Source organism: Pithys albifrons, chromosome 4 (assembly GCF_047495875.1).
Source record: "Pithys albifrons albifrons isolate INPA30051 chromosome 4, PitAlb_v1, whole genome shotgun sequence".
NCBI lineage: Eukaryota > Metazoa > Chordata > Aves > Passeriformes > Thamnophilidae > Pithys > Pithys albifrons.
Genome location: NC_092461.1, coordinates 64,117,791 through 64,140,837, shown reverse-complemented (window position 1 = coordinate 64,140,837; position 23,047 = coordinate 64,117,791). Strand labels below are relative to the sequence as shown.

General features: G+C 44.6%; 2 protein-coding genes across 10 annotated transcripts in view; one reads left to right on the top strand and one right to left on the bottom strand.

Moving 5' to 3' along the window:
- TRIM55 (tripartite motif containing 55) overlaps nt 1-9,340 on the top strand; it is a 36,380-nt gene extending 27,040 nt beyond the window's left edge. For all 3 annotated transcript variants that reach the window (XM_071553091.1, XM_071553093.1, XM_071553092.1), the window contains one exon: nt 9,118-9,340. In XM_071553091.1, coding sequence (XP_071409192.1) covers nt 9,118-9,237 — 120 coding nt within the window. In that variant the 3' untranslated portion in view covers nt 9,238-9,340. The remainder of the gene's footprint in view (nt 1-9,117) is intronic.
- A 1,995-nt stretch (nt 9,341-11,335) lies between these two features.
- On the bottom strand, nt 11,336-14,054 carry CRH (corticotropin releasing hormone). Of its 7 annotated transcripts, none has more exons than XM_071554427.1 (3): nt 13,724-14,054; nt 12,875-12,995; nt 11,336-12,350 (listed from the first exon to the last, which is right to left on the bottom strand). In XM_071554427.1, the coding sequence occupies exons 1-3, from the start codon at nt 13,864-13,866 to the stop codon at nt 11,814-11,816; spliced, it is 801 nt and encodes a 266-aa protein (XP_071410528.1). In that variant the 5' UTR covers nt 13,867-14,054; the 3' UTR covers nt 11,336-11,813. The 7 variants fall into 7 exon arrangements, with proteins under 7 accessions (XP_071410528.1, XP_071410531.1, XP_071410527.1 ...); XM_071554430.1 differs by having other exon boundaries at nt 12,875-12,976; nt 13,724-13,803; XM_071554426.1 differs by lacking the exon at nt 13,724-14,054 and adding an exon at nt 13,317-13,712 and having other exon boundaries at nt 12,875-12,976.
- Nucleotides 14,055-23,047: the final 8,993 nt, after the last annotated feature.

Sequence of the window (23,047 nt, the reverse complement as noted above, 5' to 3'; positions counted from 1 at the left end):
TTCTGTACCATTAAAAAGTCTGCAAAGTGTGATTGAGAGAAAATGGGCCACCTATCCTCTGTGAAGATGAACCTTTCATAGGAGACCCATGAATCAGCTGGTATACAAGCCCAAATTGAACTCTGAAGCTTCTGCCTAAATATCTCTTAAAAAAAAGAAACACTCAGGTTGTAGCTGAAGTACAGGGCAAACACTATATTCAAGACAGTCAGTTAACACTCCACAAATTCTGCCTTTTGTTGGACTTCAGTGAGAGTGGCCAGATCTGGGGCCACTCAGGCTGATGTTCAGTTGGTGGCAAATTTCCATTTTGTATCTTGACTTTGTGCTTCAGGTGAGACTTCCTCCCCACCCCCACCCCCTGCCTCAGTTTGGCAATACATGCTGAGAAAATCAAGAAGTCTTCATTGTTCCTCTTTTAACATCTCCCCCTTCCTTACTTCTGAGAATTATCTGGATGATTCAGAGGCAGCTGTGATGGGTCGTGAGTGCAATACATTAAGACCAGCTTTCAGACAACAGTTTCTCATAATTAATATGAGTGGCAAATACTTCACTTGAAGTTTTACCTTGGATAGTCTGCTCTGTGATTTGTCTGGTGAGTCACAGATACCATCTGATTTATGTAGATTTCATTTTCTTCAGTCCAATACTAGCAAAAGGATTTCCATAATGACGGCTTTGATAAAATTATTTCTCCTGTTGAAATTAATACAAAGCCACCCTCACCTAGACATTGTCTCTGTGACTAACTCCTTTAAATATTGAATTCTACCTTCATGCGACCTCATTCTCCAAGGATCGCTCATTCTGCTCATTGTTAAGGAGTTTGGAAAGGAAAATAGAATGTAAACAAAAGAGATATCTTAATCCCAGATGAACTGTTGCTGGTTTACATCATGTTATGTTAGATGTATGTCACAACAGCACAAACCATCTGTTTGTGGAATATTTGGATGGTTATTCTACTGCCATGAGACAGTTCAGGCTTTCAGCATAGCCACACGCTTACCTATGGAAAGCAACACTTGTAGTCCTGTAGCCATTAGAGATGGATCAATATTTAAATGTCAGACTACCTGATTGAAAATCCCAGTGGTGGTAATTAGTAAACTGGGTCTGAGTCCCTGTGTTTAGATAGTGTATCGTGCCACTTCCAGGCTTTCCAGACTTGTGAGCAGGCAAGGGGCTGGACTGGGGCACACTGCAGGATGCAGTGCCCACCTCTACCAGGCATTTGAAATGGAGATAACGATTGAGGGGCTGCATGTGCAGCCAAAATTAAACACAAGAAAGGGAGAGAAACACATCAAACAGTGATGATTCAGTCTTATATCTCTTTTAAGGTGATGTATATTCCTGGCATCCTTACAATAATCTTCAGGTCATTAAGTAAGGGACCAATGACTAACAAAAACTTCTGTTATCCCTGGCCACAAGCCAGTAGGTGCTGCAGTGTTCAAACTGTGCTACAGATGTCTGACATAGATGTCACACCTTTGACTGAGCAGAGAATGAGGATTCACAATCCCTAAGTATAAGTGATCTAAATTTCTCATTGCTCTTTTCAATTTAGAGAGCACTCTCTAAAATCTCCCTGAGTCTATCTCAACCACGGAAGGTGGTGATCAACATGCAGATCAGTTGCTCAGAGCACTCCTGGCTCAGCACTTCTGCAAACAGAAGTGGCTTTCATTCATGATGAAACACTTGCTGTATGACTTGCCCTGTTACAAAATGCCTTTCTTAGGAAAGGTGGCTGTCACTTCCCCAGTCAGTGCTGGTGAACCTCTTCAACATCTGGCACCAGATTTATTTTTTAAAATGCATTCATTTTTATATTTATGTACTATTTCAAAATTTAATTTTATAAAAAAAAATAAATTTCTTTTTTAAAAAAATTGAGCTGGTGCCTGCCCAGATGCAGGTCAGTTCCAAGCTTGTCTCTGGTGACAGTGACTGCAATCTGTGCTCTATATTCTGTAATAACCTGGTCAATAACTGTGATTTAATCCAAAACTCTAAGAGCAGCATTTATCACAACTTCCTTGGACTTCACCTAACAACAGTGTGAGAAGGACAGAAGAAAACCTGATTTAATGTCTTGCTCATCACTTGGCCAAGTGCTGTGCAAGCAAGACAGCATTGCTAATGGGCAAGCAGAGATTACAATGTGTGATGTGACAGGTACCTATCTGGGAACTCACAGTGCTACTCACTGAGCAATGTATTGTTGGAGTAGAGTCATATCTTGGCTAACAGCTTTAGCTGCTGTGGTTGTTGTAAGGAGAAGATCAGGCAAGTGGAGACATGTTAAAATAAGCACACAAAGGAAGAGTAGTAGGAGCAACAGGTGCTGAGGGAAAAAATGTTTTAACTGTGGCCAGGACTTTCTTCTTTTACGTCGTGGCTTTAAGGAACGGCAACTGGGTGCTTTAACTGACATTCCAACTTTTCTTCCTGCATCTCCACTGGTGTGGTTTTGCCCCTCAGGGAAGATGTGCTGTGTCCACAGCTGACATATATCACCCTTTCCCCCTACATACTTAGAACAGCCCAGGTCTGTCAGTCACTCTTGATGTAAAAGCAGCGCTCCAACCCCCAAGCATAGGATGATGCTGTGTCTACACACCTCAAAGCTATGCTGGGTCTGTTATCTGATCCCATGAATGGAGCTCCTGGATGACTCACAATCTGAACTGGCACTCTGTGGCAGTCATAGGATTTACAAAAGTGCTATTTGCAGAGAAAGAAAAAGCCTTGATTTTCAGCAGTCCATGTTATTCAAAGGAAAGATTACCTGACAGAGACAAGCAGGATGTTAAACTGTTACTAGGTTTGCTACTTTACACGGCAAGCTAATAGCAAAGTTTCTGTTGCATGGATTAGATCAGTTACTGCCATGGAGAAGTTCTTGTAAAGTCTTTACTTCACATTTAACTTGTTGATCTGAAGTCGTATCTACTGTCTGACAAAGCAGCAGTAGGAGGAAGAGGAGAGAACTGGTAGCCATGAGTAGCTTTCCGGCACTGGTGGCCAGCACATACCACTTATTCATATAGCCTCTCATGCCCCACAAATGCCCCCTTCCTTTTCTAGAGAGTTCTTCAGCAGAGCTGGAAGGGAGCAGAAATTATAGAATGTTGATTGATCAGGAGATTCTCAAAAACTTCACTTCAAGAGGAATAAAGAATGATGTAGATAAATGCAGGACAGATTGTTCTAGTCCTGCAGCCTTAATATTCATGTGTTTTTAAGACTTTACTCTTAGGTTTTACTTCATTTTACTGTACAGTGGCAGAACTAGGTTTTATACAAATCTATAGTTAATCACTTTCAACCAAAATTTGGACCAATGAGGTGCAGCAATGGGTGAAATCTTACAGAAGTATGTTATTTCTGCCTTTTTGTGTTGTTTGAGTAATGAAAAAAATAGGTGACTTAAAAAAGGGAACTGTGTTTCCTTTGTCCCAAGTAATGATCAGAAGAAAGCTGTTTTCCCACACCATTCTCTAAACTGTTTCTGCCACATGTTCAAGTGTCTGGACCTCCATGTCCTGTGGGAGATGTGTGGAACCTATACCAAAATAAGCTATCTGAGCTGCTTTCCTCTGGAATATATTTGGTGTCTTTAAGGTCATTATGTAAGAGACTCTGCATTAAATATTATCTTCATGATGTTAATTGTAATATAATCAAATTCTATTAAGAAAGGCATTTCCTCACAATGCATTTTTAAAATTCATTACTGACCATTATTAAGAGAATGATATAACTAATTCTGTGAGTGATGGAGCTTGTCTATGCATATTATTTTGTCTGACACCTTATATATTTCTGTGGCAGGTAATTGTAGCAATTATTTTAGAGAATATTCTGTTGGTTCCTGCTAATAAAAAAGAAAAAATACATGCAAAATAAGCAGCCTCATAGCTTTGAAACAATGCTGTTGTGATTTGTGTGACAGCTGACAGGTGTCATGCTGAAGGAGCTAGACTGCATTAAAATATCAAAACAAAATGCTTGAACTAAAGTTTAAACTATTTTAAAATAACCTGTTGTGCTCCCTTTGTTTCCGCTGCCTGGAAGTGTTGAGTGCCAGAAGTGTAACACTTGACATTTGAGGCAGACAAACATAGCCTACAGATTCTGTGATTGCTTTGCAACCAGCCAGCTTTTTCTAATCATGCCTGTTCTTGTCAACACTGGGGGTTGTTTCTAAACAAGCCAACTAAAAATGGGAATTAAATTTAATTTCACACTCATTTTCTGAGGCTACAGAAACCCTAGAAGCAAAAAACCTGTGTTTTCACTGCTTCTTTCTCCAAGACCCACACTTTCTAACAAACTCACAACCTTGCTCTCCTGCTGGATCAAGAGGAGACAGCAAAAGCACTGGGTAGTTCATGTGCCTCAAAGGGTCTTTTTTTCCTCTGGCAGCAAAGGTGATTTAGGAATTTCTTGCCAAATGGCCCTGCTTCTTATTGCTGCCCAGATGCCACCACTCACAGGGCACTTGTGCTGAGGCAGCTGTTTGTTTAGCTGTGCTGGAATCAAATCGTTCAAATGGTCCAGTTTTAAAAATATCTTCCTTCACCTCAAAAAAATCAGCAAAAAAATTGATGTCATTCCAGTGACATTCCCATTCTTAGCACAACCTTGCAAAGAGCTGCAGCAATGCAAATGGGCAGTGAATCATGGAACCAAAGCAGGAAGAAGTGGATGGGGACCCAAGGGGCCAAACCTGCTTTGGTTAGCATTGTTGCTCCAGAAAATATTCATATAGGTTGTAACCAACCATCTCAGCCATCTGCATTAAGATAGATTATGAAGACTCTTCACCTTTCCTCCCCACTTCCTAAATTTAGAATGCAAAAATATTAGTGCAGTCACAGTTCTCAATTTCTATCAAGCTCTGTTCCAATATGCTGAAATACTGGGCTGGAATCTTTCTTGTATAATTGCTTAAAAGACAGACCTAGTCTAACTGAGTCACACAAAGTGTCTCTACTGCCAGCAGAAAATAACAGATACCTCCAGAGGGCAATCCACCTCTTTGAGGATAGAACAAATAACCCTCTGGTTGTACCTTTCTCTCATCACCCCTATTGAAGGGGATGAATAGTTTGCTTGAGTGGCTACCTTGTTTCTGGATAAGTCAACTTGGGCAATATGGATCCCAGTCTTTGTACCTAAAGGCTATGGAGATTAGTGGTGGTAAAGCAGAAAAGCAGTCAAATGTGTTGACTTAATTGTATTTCAAATATCTAGAAGGCCTAGACAGCATATTTTTCCCAGCATAAATAGGATAAATGCTAATAAATAAATGAAATAAATGCTAATAAATGAAAATGTTATGACAAAGTCATCCCACTCACCTGTTTCCTCCTCTCCCCACCCTTTTACAAGAACTTTATACAGACATAAGTAGAACCCTGCTTAAGAAAGCAAATACTGAAAGATGCTGAATATCTGCAACTTTGGAATGACTTACCAGGCTCAACTCTGAGACCCTGATACTGTTTATTCATGCAAATTCTAGTGTGCCAGATGCTGAGGAGTGCTGTATGGCTGCTCAGTGGGAGTTGCGGTTGCTCAGCACCTCCAAAGAATTGGCATGTAAACTCCAGTCTGGACTTTGCTTATGGGAAAAACAAACCCAACCATCAGTCATACATGGTGTACTTCACTCCTTACTTCATGAGCTGGCCTGGTGAAAATTCCTGGTGCTTATTGGAAACATCATCTGATGTCACTCAACACCACAGGGGAAAATATAAATCAAAGTGTAAGTATTCAGCACTCTCTCAGCATTGGCCTAATGTGATTAATGTAATCTGAGGTAAACACTTTAGTTATTCCTTATTATGTTAGGGATCCAAATCAAGGGTTAGGACTTGTTATTCTATGCAATGTGGCTAAGATAAAGCTAAGATAAAGTTCAGGTAGGAGCTTGACAACAGTCTCCTAATAACAATGGACAGACATGATTAAGAGTTGAATCTGAACTGTCTTAAAGGCATGTGGCAAGGACTGGGCCATACTCCGCACAAAGCTTTCCTCTCTTACCAGAGTAGGGCTGCCTGAAACCCAGTGACACTGAGAAGACCTGCTGCATTCTGCCTTTCAGAATCACATCCTAGTTCAGAAAAAAAAGTACTTTTCTGTAAAATCTGCAGCTGAAAGCTTTATCTCAGACAATCCCAGCACAGTGTATAACTGAGTTGTGTGGGCTGCTGCTGGAAGGGGGAAACACACTTAATAAAATGGGCAGAGTTGCTGTTGGCACCTTTTCATGTTTCTTGTCTTACATGAAGAAAGCATCCCTCAGTCATTGTATAACTCAGAGCACAAACTCTGAAGTGTCACAGGTGTGAAAACACAAGTCTAAAAGCCAAGGAATGTCCCTATTGTCAGTTTTGTGCTTGCTTCACTCCTGGCTGGGTGTGATGGAAAATGATGGCTCTTGGAAAGACATATTGAGGTATTGCAGACTGGCAGCCTGCTGAGTCCAGTGAGCTGCAGGGAGCAAATGCTTCATCCAGCCAAACCCAGTGGGAATGTGTTGGAGTTCCAACATTGTTTTGCTGACACAGGAAGATGTCATCACAGCAAAATATGGAGTTAACACATTATGAAATGCAGTTTTGGCAGTGATTATTTTGTTTGAAATGCAGCACCAGCAGTGTTGGTTAACAAGGTAATGCAGTCACCTTGCTAGTCTAAGTCATTAAACTGTGCTTTTTTGCCTTCTAACATGTTAGGTCCAAATACTATGAAACAAACTGCATAATTTTAAGCCCATACATAGTATTTTTCTTCAAAGTTAACCTTGATTTAATGCAAATTTCTGGATAGTGGGTGGTTCGAATAGCAAGTGGAAGTGCTAAAGGAAGCCTGTCTTGCACAAGAAGAGAAATGACAAAGTACCACTGTGGCTTAAGTAAAAAAAAGAATAAAAACTGTAAAAATTTTTTTTAACTTCTTGCCTTTACAGGTCAGAAGTGAGGAGGGCTGTCCCATGCCTGCTTACACACACCACCAAGGGCTTGGTGCACAAAATTGCACAACAAATTTCAAAATGGCTCTTGGCTAGTCCAGGCATTTTGACTGCCCTTCCAAAAATAAAGCCAAAATTTTGAGCATCATTGAAGACTAATAAACCACCTACACTCCTACATCTACCAAAATGAAGAGAGCACTGAATCCATTATATCTCAGAAAGTCTACTCATGTATTTACTGCTGATACTTGGCTTTTATAATCACATTGAAAGATTTGCAATTAGCACTTTGCAGGGCTGAGAGGCAGATCTTCCATATTTGGGACTCAACTAGCTACCTGTCTTTCAGGGCCAAATTCTTTACCATACTTTTGCATAAGCCTGGGAGACAACCCTTCTCAGCAGCATTGCTGAAAATGGATTTCTACATTCAACTAGGCAGCTGCTTCTCCCACATTTTTCACCATGCTTTTGCTATCATTAAAGTACATTATAAAGTTAGCAAGCCAAAGCTGTATTTTTTATTTAAAAAATATATAATTCTTCTGCAGACCCTTGTCCAAAATATGTCTTTCGGACTCCTGTATGTTGTAGTGAGTAGCAATGAGTGCCTTGCTTTGAAAATATGAATCTAAGTCAAAGATTAGTCCACATTTCAAATATTAAAGCAATTTCTCAAGTAATATGTTATTGAAATAAATAGGGTTATTCCAGTTTAGAGCAATCAAGGTCTAAAAATGGCATTGTGAACTCTAATTAGATATGAATAAAGAAATAGGGAACTACTGTTTTCATAGCTTCAGTCTGTCTTGTTTTTTGATGTTGTGCCAGCCAAATAGGCAGTTACCAGAGTGAAGTCCAATAGCCAATTTATACTTAACATAGCATAAGTTCTCACTAATTCTTGTGGTACACTTTAACAGTAAGTACTTACAAAAATACCTAGGAAAATCATCCATCCCTTGCTTCATTTTCTCACAAGCATCCCTGCTTCAATGTTTGTTGCTGGATGTATCAGCATCACTGTTTCAGTAACCTTCTGGTTCAGGACAATTTTATAAGTGATTGAGACCTTAAAATTCAGAGGATAGTACTTTGTCATTTTCCCTTCATTGAGTAGTATGTTGACATCAAATAGTTCACCTGAGATCTCGAAGTTCCCAAAATAAGGTAAAACCTTGCACAAAGGAGGCTGGCAGTATGGTTGTTTTAATTTTAAGAATGTACAATAATGTCTGTGCATATCTAGGAATGTAGAGGGGGAAGAAATCATGTATACTGCAAGTTAAATGGTGGTTTTAACAATGGAGACACAAGGCATTCCTTAGCTAACAAATCACCTATTTTTATATATTTTATTTTCAATAGGATTTCCGATACCATCACAAAGCAGTCTTCATTCTCTGCCAAAGGGATCTGAAAACACTGGAACTAGTAAAATATTTCTGCCTATTACACTGGTCAGTTAAATATCCAGCTAATTTTAGAAATTCCTTTTATTAGCAGCAACAGTGTATCATGTCCAAGTTCCCTTTTTTACTGTAAGTGTAGGATACCTATGCAAACAAAAGCAGGATATAAAGAGAAGCTTATATTTCTATATTATTTATTTCCTGTTCTTGGTCTGAGTGAAACTGAAGTGAAACAAATATTAAAATACCTTAAAGAAAAAAGAAAACACATTCAAGGCAGATTTCATAACAGCAGAACAAGTATCATTTTGAGTGGCAATGCACTGGCAATAACTTTTGGCTTTGGTTCACATCAATCTGGGGGCCCAGCTACACAAGCCAAGCTGGCTCAGAATCTCTTCTGAACAGGCATTTATCACCTTCAGTGCAATAATATTCCAGAGGTCCAAATCAAGACTAAGCCCTTTGCACAGATGTAACATACTCACCTGGCGCAATCCTTCCTCTGCCAGTGGTCATGGCAAAAGTCCTTCTGACTTCTTTGGCATTAGAAGTCTGACTGGCCTCCCTGAATTTCCATGCTCCCTGCCTTTTCCTCTCTTTGCCACTTCATTCTGTTTTCCTGCATGTTGTGAAATCTTAAGGATTTTAATGCAATTCATATTTTCCTTTTCCCTTTGTCAACCTCTCCTTCCTTTGCAGACTGGTTCTGAACCATATCCTCAAGGACAAGTGGAGGAAGCCCCAGTGAGCAGTGAGAGGGGTGACGAGCCGGCTCGTCATGTCTTCTCCTTCTCCTGGTTGAACTCACTGAATGAATGATGACTCACTCTGGCTGGCTTCTGGTGTGCTTCTCCTCGGAGGGACTGTGAGCACAGGCAGCCTGGCTGCAGCCAGCAAAGACACTGGCCTGGAAAGAGATGTCCTAGCAGGTTTCATTCCCAAGAACATAGCTGGCCTTCACATCATATCATTGAGGTGAAAGACTCAAGAGGGATGGGAGCATGGGGACAAATTACTATATTGTAGTCAGAGTGTTTTCCAATAATTTCTTGCTTCAAGAGGATCCCTAAAGCTTTAGACTGAGCACTGCTAGTGTTTTTGTCACTCACTTTTTGGCACATCCCCTTGTAGGTGTAAGTGCTTCAACAATGTTGTTAGTTAAAATGCTGGTATGATATTCTCTAGTAATATCCTTAGTGTTTCTCTTCAGTACCTTCCTGTGTCCCCACTTGCTGTTGCTGGTGACTTCAGTGGCACTATGGCATCCTTGGCAGCCCCAAGTCAGGGTTGTGTCTGACAGCACTGGTGCCTCCGCAGCTGTGGAGGCTGAACATGGGAGGGGAGAAGGAAGCTGCCATTTCTGCCTTTGCACTTACTCTTCCTGCTAAGCTACAACAGATGACGCTCAGGCAAACACTTCATTTGTAAGGAAGATTCCCAGTGGCAGGAATGAGAAAGATGAACACACCAAAAGCACTGGCCAAGACCCCATGCCTGGATGTGGGACACAGATCTGAGTATGTGGGGCAGATGCTGTACTCTGCCCGGTCTGTCCGGCTGTAATCTGTGTCTGTGTCTTCTCAGTCATCAGTGTGTGTAGAAAAGGGGGGCATGTTCTTACATGAAACCAGAATTTGTTGAGGTGCTCACAGCTACTCATGTGAAGTTTAATTTGAAGCCTCCATGGTGCACTGTAGAAAAGGGAGATGCTGAGTGTCCTGTTCTGTGTGCATTGCAAATATTTGTCTAATGAAATCAGATTTGTGTCTTAAAAGAAACTCTACAAGTTGTATTTAAGGTGACACTCTGCAATTTTTGTCATTGGGAGCAGGGTGTCAACACTCAGTACTGTTTAAGAGAGATTGGCAGACTGCCGGGAGTCCTTGAGGCCACAGGGGACCAGGTGTCAAGCTCTGCACTAGGGTTACATGTGGATCTTTCCCAGATTCCCTAGTCAGGCCCTCAGTGCCCTGTTCTGTCAGGGGACTGTGTGGGGCCATAGGGCTGCGCTGTGCCCCAGCAGGACTGGTGAGCTGGCAGTGCAGACTGGTTAGCAGGCTATATGGGGTCAGACCCCATCCTGGACACCTGCCACTAACGACAGGACTGACAACCACCCTCATTTGTATCTGTTTACCCTGGAGAACGCTCCTGCGAGAGTTTTGTAGGGCTGCACAGGCAAGCTCCATGAACAACTTTGGAAGTGTCACAGCCCAGAGTGAGCGCCGCCCAGCACCACCACCGCATCGCCTCCGGCTGTTGGAGCAGTTTTTCCCTGGAATTTGGTTCTGGGTGAGGGACTTCCTATTTTCTCCCAGTCGTTCCGGTGATTTCCCCAGTCTCCTCCCGGAAAGTTTCTCCGCACGCACTGCCGCCTCCTCAGAGCCTCTGGAAGGGAGCCCGTTTGAGCACCGCCACTGGGACAGGGGAAGTCGAAGCGAGGAGGAACCTGCCCGTTTGAGGTGCGGGGAAGATGCGCAGAGCCAGAATGAAATTGCAAAAGAGATGCGGGAGCGCCTCACCGCTTACCCATCGCTGCCCTCTGGCAGGAGGAGGCTGCCCGGCACCGGCCACAGCGGCAGGAGCCAGGGAGTCCCCACGAGGATCTGCCGAGGTGGGTTTCGGCAGCGCCGGGAGGCACCGATTTGCCCTCGACACCCCGCTCCCGGGAGTAACTTGTACCGATAGCGGCAGCGTGGGGCAGCCCCCGTCGGGGCGCGCCTCTGGGAGAGCCCGCGGGGAAGGGCACTGCCCGGGAAGGTCAGAGGAAAAACATCCCCGGGGGACGATTATAGGACTCCCCGGGGCTCTGGGTGTCCGCGGACGCGGGTTGCCTGCCCCGCCCCGCTCTGGTGAGCGTTGAGAGAGGTGCAGCAGCCCTGAGGCGTCTAGGCAAGAAAGTCTATCAAAGTCATCTTTACTTTGCAGCTTTTATTAAAAATATAAATATTAAACATTCTCTTACACAACCAAATCGACCGAGCGCTGAAAAGATGTTTTATTGTGAAAATGTTTACAGGAAAAAAAGTGAGTTGAAAATAGCTTACAGAGACTCCCCCTCCCACCTCCCTGCCCCTAGCAGAAGTTTTCTGTCTTCTTGGCACCATTTCTTCCAAAGCTCACATATCCCTACGTCGCGACGGCACTAGAATAACTGGGAAATGGAGAAATAAATAAAGGTAGGGGAGGTTACAAACGACACTCGTGTTTCTGCACTTGGTACACGGTTGTGCATGCTAGTCAAGGGACAGAGGCTGTTCGGAGTACACCCTTCTAGGTTTAAAGCTATATAAAAATAAAGAGATGACATCAGAGCAGCACTATGGTACATCGGACGGTGTAATTATTCTTGTGCTAACTGCGGAATCTCTTTGGCAAGGCGGGGAGGGGCCGTTTCACTTCCCGATAATCTCCATCAGTTTCCTGTTGCTGTGAGCTTGCTGCGCTAACTGCTCGGCTCGGGCCATCTCCAAGACTTCTCGCAGGAGGTGGAAAGTCAGATCCAGAGAAATAGGAGGCTCCTCGGATCGCTTCTCCCTCTCCACGGCCTCACCCTCGGCTTCGCCGTCCTCGGGGCTCCCCGGCGAGCGCTCAGGCAGCTGCTGCAGCTGTTGCACCGCCGCCTGGAAAAAGTTGCTGGCGGAGGCTTCGGGCTGTAGGTGGCTGGTGCTGCTGGAGGAGGCGGATAAAGAGCCAACGGGTCTCTTGTGGAGGTTGCCCAGGCGCAGGAAATATTCTTCTCCCATGCGGAGCAGGACAGGCAGAGTTTGCTGCTGCTGCTGCTGTTGCTGGAAGAAATCTGGCTGGTGCAGAGCACCGGAGGCGGCTGCCGGACTCTTGCTGAGAGCTCTGCACTCCTGGCAGGGCAGGAGGGTGACCAGCAGGATTCCCGTGGAGACCAGCAGCGGGATCTTCATGGTCGGGGCCCAAACCTGCGGGGCAGACGGGGGACGGGAATTGGGTTACACAGCCGAGCCGCGGTGGCGGAGAGGGCAGTGCGGGGCCGCGGAGGGGGCGCCCCCGCAGCCGCTGTCCCGGTGCTGAAATGCGCCTCTCCGCGCCCCTCCGCGCCCCGCACACCGCCACCCGGCCGCGCTCACCCCGGCCCGTCCACCGCGCCGTCGAGGCGGCCGCTCCCCGCGGAACAGCCCTGCGGGGCGGCTCCGGGCTGCTCCCGGAACCACGCTGGGCTGAGAGCCTGCGGAGAGTCCACGCGTGTGCGAGAACTCGCGCCTCTTCACCCACCCGGGGCGAGGGGGACCTTGGGGAGCCTGCTGCGGGGAGGCTGTCTCCAAGAGCTGCGGGTTGAGAGAGCCCGCTCCCCCGCGTCTCCTCGCTCCCTGCCCAGCCGGGGCAGTTCCCCGCGTCCCGCGGGACGCCGCGCTCAGCCCCGCTCAGCCCGCTCAGCGCAAGACAGCGCATCCCGCTCCGCGCCCAGGCGCGGCCCCGCACCTACCTGGGGCGGCGGTGGCGGCAGCAGGGCAGGGAGGGCGGCGGCGGGACTCGGCGGTGTCCGGCGTGCCTTCCTCTCTCTCCCTCGGAGTCGGCTTCTGGCGAACTTGGGATCAGATTTGGTCCTAATCAGAGCCGGGGCGCGGGATTTTTATAGCTTAGACCCTCTCCTGAAATCACGCAGAACTTGCCTAATAAGCTGACGCTCTCCTGACAGCCCGATTGCGTGCCCCGATCTACTGCTGAATAAATCATGGGGGCCCGTCGGAGCGGCGATGGGCCGAGTTTCGCTATCGCAACCCCAAATCTCACGTCCAATTATATCAACAGATATTTATCGCCTCTGCAGTGACGTCAGCCGGGCCGGGGAGCAGGGTGCCCCCCCCCCACCCCCTCCCACCCCATTGACAAAAATACTTGAATGAGATTTCCTAGCGAGCGCGTACTATGAGAGGTCGCTCCGGGGAAACTTTCCACTCACGGGCCGGCCCGCGGAGAGGGACCCGACACAAGCGGGGCCAGGGTTGCTGTCCTGGGCGGTCTCCTTCCCCTGTCTCCGGTCCTCCCCGGCCCCCCGGCCCCCGCCGCCTCCGAGCCCGTCCGCACGGGGCAACCGTGGCGGGTCGGCACAGGAGGCTCCACCGGGGACCCGCTTTGCTCCGCGCCGAGGGGCAGCCCGAGCTGACGTAGCGCTTGCTCTGCAAAGCGGGTAGGGGTGCAGACGAGCCCCGCGGGGAAGAGGCGGAGAAGGTGCCGGGAGGGACCCGCGGCATCTCTGGCACCGGGGTTGTCTGCGGCCCCGGCAGCGGGAGAGGGTGGTGGGGAGAGCCGTGGTCGCCGCCGCCGGGATTACCTGCTTGGGCAGAGGGCGCAGCCCGGCAGGGCTCCGCCCGCTCTTCCTCCCGGGCCACCGCCCGCACCGCCGCCTGCACGTCCCGGCCCTGGCTCCTCGCTGCCTGCTACCGCTCCCCTGGTCTGGCCCGTGCTTCTCTCCATTGTCTTCCCACTTCTTGCATGGAGGAAAAAAACTGCTCTTTTCCTCCTCCTCGACTCCGCTAGCTGATCTTTCCCACCTCTTCAGCTCCGTGGCCGTGTGTCTTCCTGTTTGCCCTCCTCAACTAAGGCCCTCCCTTCTGGAGTATCCTCATCCCAAGTGAAGTTCCCTTTGAAGTGCTCTCCCGTGTCCATTAGGCGCTGGTCCATATCACACCAATGTCTCCAGCTGGCTTTCATGCCCTCTGAACTCTTCAGGAACACTGCCTATAGAACTTCTGCCCAACACCCACTCCGTGTAATGTCCGTTCTTCCATTTTTGCATCCCATCATCTTTGTAATGCATCTCAGTCATGATTCTCCACTGCCTCAGTTGCAACATCAATCATGTCCTTTTCTTTAAACTGGAAAATTTTACAGAAAATCTGCTGATTTTTTCTTGCCTAGACTGTAAATACTTGGTGTCACGCATCTGCGTATCTCCCATCATAGTGAGGAGCTGCAATACAACAGGTGGTCATGCTCTATCAATGCTAAATAAGTGATAAATCTGCAATCCATTTCCTTAATATAATAACAAAGTTCAAACAACTTAAAGCATGATGTCGGCTGCAGCCCAATTCTGAGCATCTCCTTAGGGATGCTATAGACTTCAGTTATACCTACCTCCAGCCTCAGATGCTTTTGGTGAAGTGCCAAAGAATCAGATCTTGTGCATCATGAAGAAACAAATGGAAAAACAAGTAGTAATACCAGAGATTTAGCTCTTCATTACCTCTGTTAGCTCAGGCATTCATGAGCTGAAATGTGTATTACAGAACAGAGTATATTGTGTAGCTAGTCACAGCAGAAGCTATTTGTATGCTTTTAAAGCATGTCAGCATGGTTTTCAGTAAGAACAAGAGGTTCAAAGAAACAGGAGCTAAGTTCAAGCAGTTGATGGAAAATGTAGGAGGCACTTACTAAACTCAAACCCTTCAGATATGCTCTGGGGTGGGTTTTATCCATTTTTAGGTTTAATATACCCTTTAAAACACAAAACCTCTTAAAATAATATGATCATAAATGAAGGAAGAATTTTGATCTGAATGCATTTTTTAGTGTTGTGGGTAAGATCTGAATAAGACAGAGATGTATCTCTTAGAAAGATTGAATGCCAGTGAGAACTGGCTTAGGTTATGTTATGTTTTAATAATTTACAGTATTATTTAGGTCCCCTTAGGCAGTCCTGCTTTGTCTCCTGAAGAAATCCAGGTATAGCAAATGCAACATAGGAGGGGGCTAAGATCCTCAAATTTTCACAAGAGCTGTACAACCTGCCAGTTTCTTCTCCCCTTTTTCCTGATCCCTGGCTCTGAGAAGGTCTGCAATATCTCTTGCAAGCTTGTTTCTAATCCAATATGGTCTTATTAGCCCACTTTTCCTCATAAATTCTGAGTGATGTTTGAGAGGGCTTGCAACAACTTAAATGCAGGAAAAGCTGAGACATTTGGATACCTTGATAAAGAGGAATATAAAATATCATAGACACACAAACCAAAAAGTACTTCCCTCAGTACTTCAAATGCAGAACTGACTTCCTAGAAGTACAGAATTCAGTTCTCCAGAGTAACTGGATGAGTGAAATCTCAGCTGTCACTCCTGAAGGAAATTACAGCAGAAGTCATGGGTTCTCACTGGAGGTGTGAAAAAGAAAGACAAGGAGGATATCAGGTGTATCTGGATTAGAGTTTTATGTTTAGTGATACAGTTTGAGATTAGCATACCCTTCATAAAAGAAGTATTCATATTTGACTCATTCTGCAAACATCAGGAGCAAACAGAAATTTTACAGTGAATCACAAAATAACATTGTCTAGAAATAAAAAGCACTAGCAAGGCCCATTTCCTCTCCACTGACTTGGGTTGAGTGCATCTGTCCTTTAACCTTAGTGATCTCAAACTCAGGCACCTACTGAAAATCAATTTTAGCTACTCTGAGATAGCTAAGGGAAAGCAAAAGCATACCCAGAGCATGATACATCCCATTGCAATAGAATACCTTCAGGTTTCTGCAGAAGCTCACCTTGTCCCCTTGTCTATAAAGGGACTGCAGACAACTACTTTAGCCTAGTCACTGAATTTTTAGATAGCTAATGTGAGGCACAAAGAATCCTCTCCTTACTGACTGACCATAGCAGAGAGAGCATGCAATTCTAAATATAGTAATGGAGGGGATGATGTTAAACTGAGGGCATGGCACTCACCCCAAGTATTTTTGATGATGTCCAACTACAAACATGGAGGGACACACACTAGATGTAGATGAGCTTTCTACCACAGTGCAAGGTTTCATTACCACTTCATTACTGCCTTTACTTTCTTTGTCAGAAGGCAGTAAAGATTATTCTCCTTGTTACATTCAGCAAACATTTCCATATCATCTCACAGAACCCCTTCATGTGATTCCCATCATTCTTGGTCTGTGTGATCAACTCTAACATGTGTTCTTACAGTCTTTGACTATTTCAGGTGAACTCAGTTCATCTCATCCACTCTGAGGTGCCAGAAATCATACACTGTCCCATGTATGCATCACATTTTCATTTCACCTTTTGGTAGTCCTGATGCAAAGAAATATAAATTTGATGGTCATAAATGTTATGGATTCTAGGACAATCGAGAGAAAAAGAAAAGAAAAATTCAGGGTGTCTTACTATGTCAGAAGCTGATAAGTCATTTTAAGAACAAAATGTATTTGCCTATTATTCCTCAGCAGACCGAGTTTGCTAGAATAATCAAAGAGAACCTCACTTAAAGTGATTTATAAAAATCAATAAAAATAAATCAATTAAATACAAAGGAATAAGTTGTAGGTCAGGATAAAGAACAAAATTGATAAGGAGCTCAGCCATCTGCCCTTTCTTCTAACCCCAGATGTCTACCAAGTTCTCTCATTCACTTTTAATTTGTCTTTCCATTTTTCAATCACCTCCCTCCAGGAAGGAAAGCACATGTTCCTGTCACAGGGATTTTCTGTGGTACACTCACTCTTATAGGAGAGCTCCACCTATACCTTGTCACAGGTTTTCCTATGGTCCTGTGAGAGAGAGGGGAAAGCACCTTAATATCCCAAGCTTTGCAGTGGGGCAAAACAGCATGAGAGGATGAAGACGTTTATCTGGTATCCCTCCAGGATTTGTGTACAAACCAGGAGTGAATCTTGCATTATCCAAGTTCATTAGCTCAACAAGAGGACTATTTTAATTCACAACTTAATATTCATACTCCTGATCCCAGGCGGCTGCCCACAAGATAATTTTATGGGCCTGGGTGTCCCAGCAGAAGAAAGAATTCCTCAGGAATATCCTCTCGGTTCCACCATGTCTGGGAAGAACACAGCCGTTCACAGGGGCTCCCACACGGGTGGAATTGTTTTCCTCCAGAAGCCTGACCCCCAGCTGAGCAGGGGCCAGTGTGTGCTGCTCAGGAATCTCAAGCATGGACCTGCTGGCCCAGCCAGAGCCCTCCCTTTGCCCAAAGCCCTGCATGCCCAGGGGGATATTCCCAACAGCACATATAACACGGAGCGAAGCTGCGCCCATATGGTCTTGGACATCACCAAAAACCACTTCAGGAGGCCTTACAGCATCAGTATCTGCTTCTGAACAGGGAAGGGAAGTTGCAGATGGTGGCTGGTGGCAAGGGCTGCGCCTCTGTCCTCCTGACAGCCCTCACCCAGGGAGGCAACAGCTGACCTTTATATTTACCTCACAAGACTTGTCAGTTGCTATTCTTGCTCTCAGATAAGGTCTGGAGAAGGCTGCACAGGCACGTGCCTGAACCCTCTCTGCTGTCAATGATAATACTGCAGGAACTAATCTCACAGTTATTGGTAGCAACAAGGAAATCCATCAGAGGAGCACTCCCTGGGAGTGCCAAGCAATTGATATTCCTGGTTGTCTTGGTGTCTGGGTACATTTGGCCATGAGAGAAATTTTGATGGTTAGTTTGTCTGTCTGTCTGTCCTTAGCACAGACTGGAGCAAGGACGAGGATCTGGGTCTGACTCTCACAAGCATCTGGAACAACCCACTGAAATAGCCAGAGTCACCCTAGGTGCCAGTGGCAAACAAGGACACACAAAGGAGAGCAGGGTTTGGGCTGCAGTGAGTGAAATGGGGGATGATGAATCAGAGGAGGAAAAGCATGGGGTGCATGGGGCACATAAGCCAAGCTGCTGCTAAGGGGAGACCAGGATGGACCTTCAGGGAAGGGCAGGTGGGAATACTACAGTCCATCTTCCCAGTCATGTCTCGGTCCTGGGAGGTTAAAGCCCAGGACTGTCCCTTTACTTGGCACTGGGAGAGGGGCACAGAGAGGAGCCCACCATGCTGTAACCAAACTGCAGATGGCTGTCAATAGGCTTGTTCCAGGGCGTCTGTCCAACCCCTGTGCAAAGAACAAGGACATCTTCAACTCAGTCAGGGCCCTCTCCCACTGATCTTGAATGTTCCCAGGGATGGAGCATCTCTGGGCAACTTGCTCCAGTGTTTTATCACCGTCATCATAAAAAAAATCTTCCTTATGTCTAATTTAAATCAGCCCTCTTAGTTTAAAACCGTTATCCTTTGTCCTATCACAACAGACCCTGCTAAAAAGTTTATCTCCATCTTTCTCAAAAGTCCGCTTTAGGTACTAGGAGGCTGCTCTAAGGTCTTCCCAGAGCATTCTCTTTTCCAAGCTGAACAGCCTCAACATTCTCAGCCTTTCCTCACAGGAGAGGCGTCCCAGCCCTGTGACAATTTTTGTGGCCCTCCTCTGGACTCATTCCAGGAGGTCCATATTTTTCTGTGCTGAGGACCCTAGAGCTGGATGCAGTAATGTAAGACACATGATACATTCACATGTAAGAGCACATACAACATGAGAACAAGTCTGAGAAATGAAAACTGGTTAGATGGGGGAAATGAACAGTACAATTTAAAGGGGATTTGGAATACCAAGGGCAACTCCTGCTCCCAGAATCTTATTATGACTTCAACTGTTTTTGAAAAATTAAAAAGATAAAGCTTAGCTTTTGAGCTTAAGGACATCATCCAGCTATATCATCAGGGCTGAGAACCCCCAGATAAACACCAGAAGAGCTGAGAATGTAATCTTCTTTAAAATTCTTATGATTCTGAAAACAATCTCAATATCTAGGGGGAAAGGAGATGAGGGCAAAGCAATTTTGGAACACTTGAGATGTTGCAACTGCCTTCTCACTCCTTTCAAGTGAGGAAATATGGGAAGAAATACAAACACACTATCTATCTTGAATGGCTGGGCAACGAGCTATATATAGAATCTGCTCTGTCCTACTTAAGTTATGACTAATGCTAAACAATTAGAAATTCAGATGTCTGCATATTTGAAGGAGCAAACATCTCTAATGCACCATTTGTTGTTCATTAAAAAATGGAAGAATCAAAATCTCTCTAAGCTCCAACTAGGCTGCACTTAACAGGTGTGTGTTGCTGAAAGTGGAGCCCCATGAGACTAATTGCAAGGGATAATGAACAAGATGAGGCGTTTCTTGGAAAAAAAGATTGTTATGTTTATAATGACAATACTCATGCCGAAGACTGCAAATTGTTTAGGGAAGGGGCTCTGCTTTTTCTTCCATGCCTATCTGGTGTTTAGCATAGCAGTGTCCTAGTCTGTGACTAGGAATCCTAAGTGCTACTGCAACTCAAATAGTACATTATAGTAAATAGTAGTGTTAAATTACCTGGGAACATGAAGTTGGTTTACATCGGCATCTCTGATAGACAGGATCAACAAACATTTCTCTAAGCCAGAGGCCAATGGAGTTTTACTTGAAAAGACTTTATTTTATGAGAAGACAATGCTAATACAAAACTACAGTTTACTCTTAGGATTTTGGCAGGACTTTTTGTCTGGTTCCTCTAACTCAGGGCTGTAACATCTGGAGTAGGTTTTGATACAGCCAAAATGAAAGCCTGGGTGAAAGAACCAAGCATAGACAAGAAACATGAATTGTGCCAGGCAATAAGTGGAAGAACTTATGAGTCTTCACGAGACAAAATATCCAAATTTTTCAACCATTCCCAGTCTTGCTGTGGATTACTGTTATTGCAAAGCATGTACTTAATGAATTTACTCACTGGATAGTTTCCTTCATTGCTCATCCGCTTTGTCATCATTACAGATGTCATGACAGGGGCTGTGGATGGCACTGCCACACACACACATCACCATTTTGTCAGTATCATAGGAAGATTTTAGTCTGAAAGAAAATACCTACTTTATTCTTAACTCCTGATGCTGGAAGAGCAAAGTTGAGCAATGTGGTATTGTAGTTACTTCTTTTCAATTAGACCTTCCAGTAAACTCAGAAGCTGGTGTATCTTTTGCCTGAGGATGTCATTAAATCCTAGTGGTTTAAAAGCCTAGTGAATATGAAAATAAAATAAAATAAAATAAAAAATAAAATAAAATGGATTATGAATATTCCTAAACTCTAACCTTATGATTTCTCCTTCATCAGCATACAGCAGTACCAGTGGCCTGACATCAGGCCACTTGATAAGAAGCAGATCTCAAACTGCTTTGCAAATACCACCACTGAAGTTAATGAATATCCATATGTAACTAATTTTGTTTAGCACTGACATGCATTCTGTACTGAGATAGTCCAACCCTACCCAGGATCAAGGCCCACAGTCTCAGCTAAAACTAGCACCAGGACACATGTAGGAATACTGCACCCAGGCAAAGCTGCAGGATGGGGATGTTAAAGGCAATCCTACCCCTTGTGATGGGTGCAGAGGTGCTTAGATTACTCAAGCTCTTGCAGTGCAATGCTGCATCTGATGTGAGAGTCTTGCTGAAGGCTAGTGGCTCCTCCCTTTTCTTTGCAAGAGCAAGCACGTGGGTTTGGAGCAGCAGTGGCTCAGTGCTCTCTTGCTGTGTGCTGGAGGACATGCCCTGGGATGGCCAGTTAAACTGGAACTTGGCTAGAACTATCTGAGTAAATGCCAAGAGCTCTTCAGCACCCACCTCCAATGTAACCAAGCTCATACTAAAGGACAGAGAAAGGATGAAATCTTAGGAGTTAGTTACTACAGTGAAGAACCATGGGTTGGTCTCAAAGACATTAGGAGCTACAAGTTCACAGATGCTCCTAGGAAGATTTCCAATGGGAGAAGATAGCTGCCAGCAGAGAGGCCAAAGCATGTTTTTAAACTTAAAAAATAGCATCAGAACTGTAATCAGTAAATAAAGTCTAACTTCAGGCAATACTTTAGTTGATAGTGTCTCTTTTGAGTCAGCCACATATATGGGCATACAAAGGTTGGGTATGTCCCTATAAGGCTTCTTCAATTCTCTTAGTGAAAGCTGTTCAATTCTCTTAGTGAAAGCTGTGTGAAAAACAATTTTAGAGCAGCCAAATTTAAGGTGCTAACAGTGAGTGCCATTGACCTTTGGGTGTTGCTGTTAACACAGTAGTGTGAATAATAATAAACTCCCTAAGGTTGTCTCTCTTCATTTTCCTATGAGTATCTTTTCCCCAGGGAAGATTTTAAAAATTCCTGGCTTAACCAGACAGCTCATCTGAACTTCCAAAGGATGCCACCCCAGAAAGCGGGCTCAGCAATGCCTCTGCCACAAGAGATGGATTCAAAGGAATCTAGAAACACATCTAGTAAAAGGATTGAAACAAAAGCACTTAGGATTGCTTTTAGGCTTGAGTGTGAGAAGGGTCTCTCTCCTTGTTAGTAGGAGAAGAAGGAGAATCACTGGGTATAGTGTGGGAAGTACATTGCTGTTCCTTGCTTGTCCTAACTGTACTAATGTTCCTAAGGGGTGAAAGGCACTGGTTTTGACTTAGGGGGTATAAAATTCTGCACTCTGAAATCTAGGGGTTTGACACTGACTGTAATTAAACTTTTCTTGGCCCCAAAGAATAAAGCACACACTTTCCTCCTATTTGTCTTGGCAGAGCTTTTGGCAGAGCTGAGTGATGGAGGCTGGCTGAGTGTCATGGAACAGGAATGGGAAGGATTTGGCAATAACAAGAAACTGGTGAACTGGAAAATAAGGGCAGCAGTAAATGAACTGGCTTCTAAATGGCAACAGGTGATTGAACTGCATCATCATGTCTTTATTGTGTCAGCAAGAACAATGCAGTAGGTACATGTGTGTGACTCAGGATAACCTCCAATTTCACCACTACAGTGGCTGTGCATAAAGGGCAGGATTTCTCTCTGGATTCTTTTGCTATTTCTGTTAACAAATAAATGTCAAATTAAAGAAATGAGCAAGAAGGAATACTGTGCATATCATAATCAACCAATATTTCCACCATAATTCTATCTAGATCTATAAAATACTCAAGAAGATCCTCCAAGGAGCAAGAAAAGGGGGCATTTATCCACTCTGAGATAGAAGGAATTGTGCCACATGTTTTTTGTTGTTGTAGCCAAGTACTATGTTTTTTGCCACAGGCACAGAACTATCCTCCCTCCTTCAGCTGCTTAGTGACATGAACTTCCAATAAACAACATGTCCTAGATACCTAGCTAAGGGGTAAATATCCCAGTTTTGGGCCCTCACAACAGGTCTTCATTTCAAAAAATTAGCTACGTGATAATACCTTAAAACATCCATTAGAGTCAACACCAAGCAGAGTCAAATCTGCTGATGGGAAATAAGGCATTATTTGACTCTTTCTTTGAAGCAAATGACAGCCAAGTCCCAATTTGGGATCAAGGCCAGATTTTAAATCTTGAACACCATCCTGAAATGCAACCTTGTCTCTCTGCATGACTCTACTTAAGATAACACATGGAGCTTGAGGCAGAACTGCCTCATGATCCAAAGAACGAATGCCATAGCTTAAATGTCTTTACACTCTATCTGCCATTACTACTGGAGCTACAAGGAATAAGTTTTCCATCTGCATGTATTTCCATAGCATCCTAGAGGTCCTGTTCAGCTTGACTTCAGTCTTGTAAGATTTGAACATAAATGATGCTAACTGCAGAGTTGTTGCAGGCAACAGTCTGGTGAACCTCTTCACACCCACCGACACCTACTCATAACCTGTCTGTTCAATAACAAAACCAAATTGTCTACTGATCTTTCAGCCTTCAGTTATGGCTAGGGTGTAGTTTGAGACAGACTAAGATGTTTTCAAG

Coding starts and splice junctions, on each gene's coding strand:
- CRH (XM_071554426.1), bottom strand. CDS start 13,643: ATGCCGCGGGTCCCTCCCGGCACCTTCTCCGCCTCTTCCCCGCGGGGC. Junction 12,977..13,316: donor CCCCGGAGCGACCTCTCATA/GTACGCGCTCGC, acceptor TCTGATCCCAAG/TTCGCCAGAAGCCGACTCCG. Junction 12,351..12,874: donor TGCCGCCACCGCCGCCCCAG/GTAGGTGCGGGG, acceptor TCTGCCCCGCAG/GTTTGGGCCCCGACCATGAA.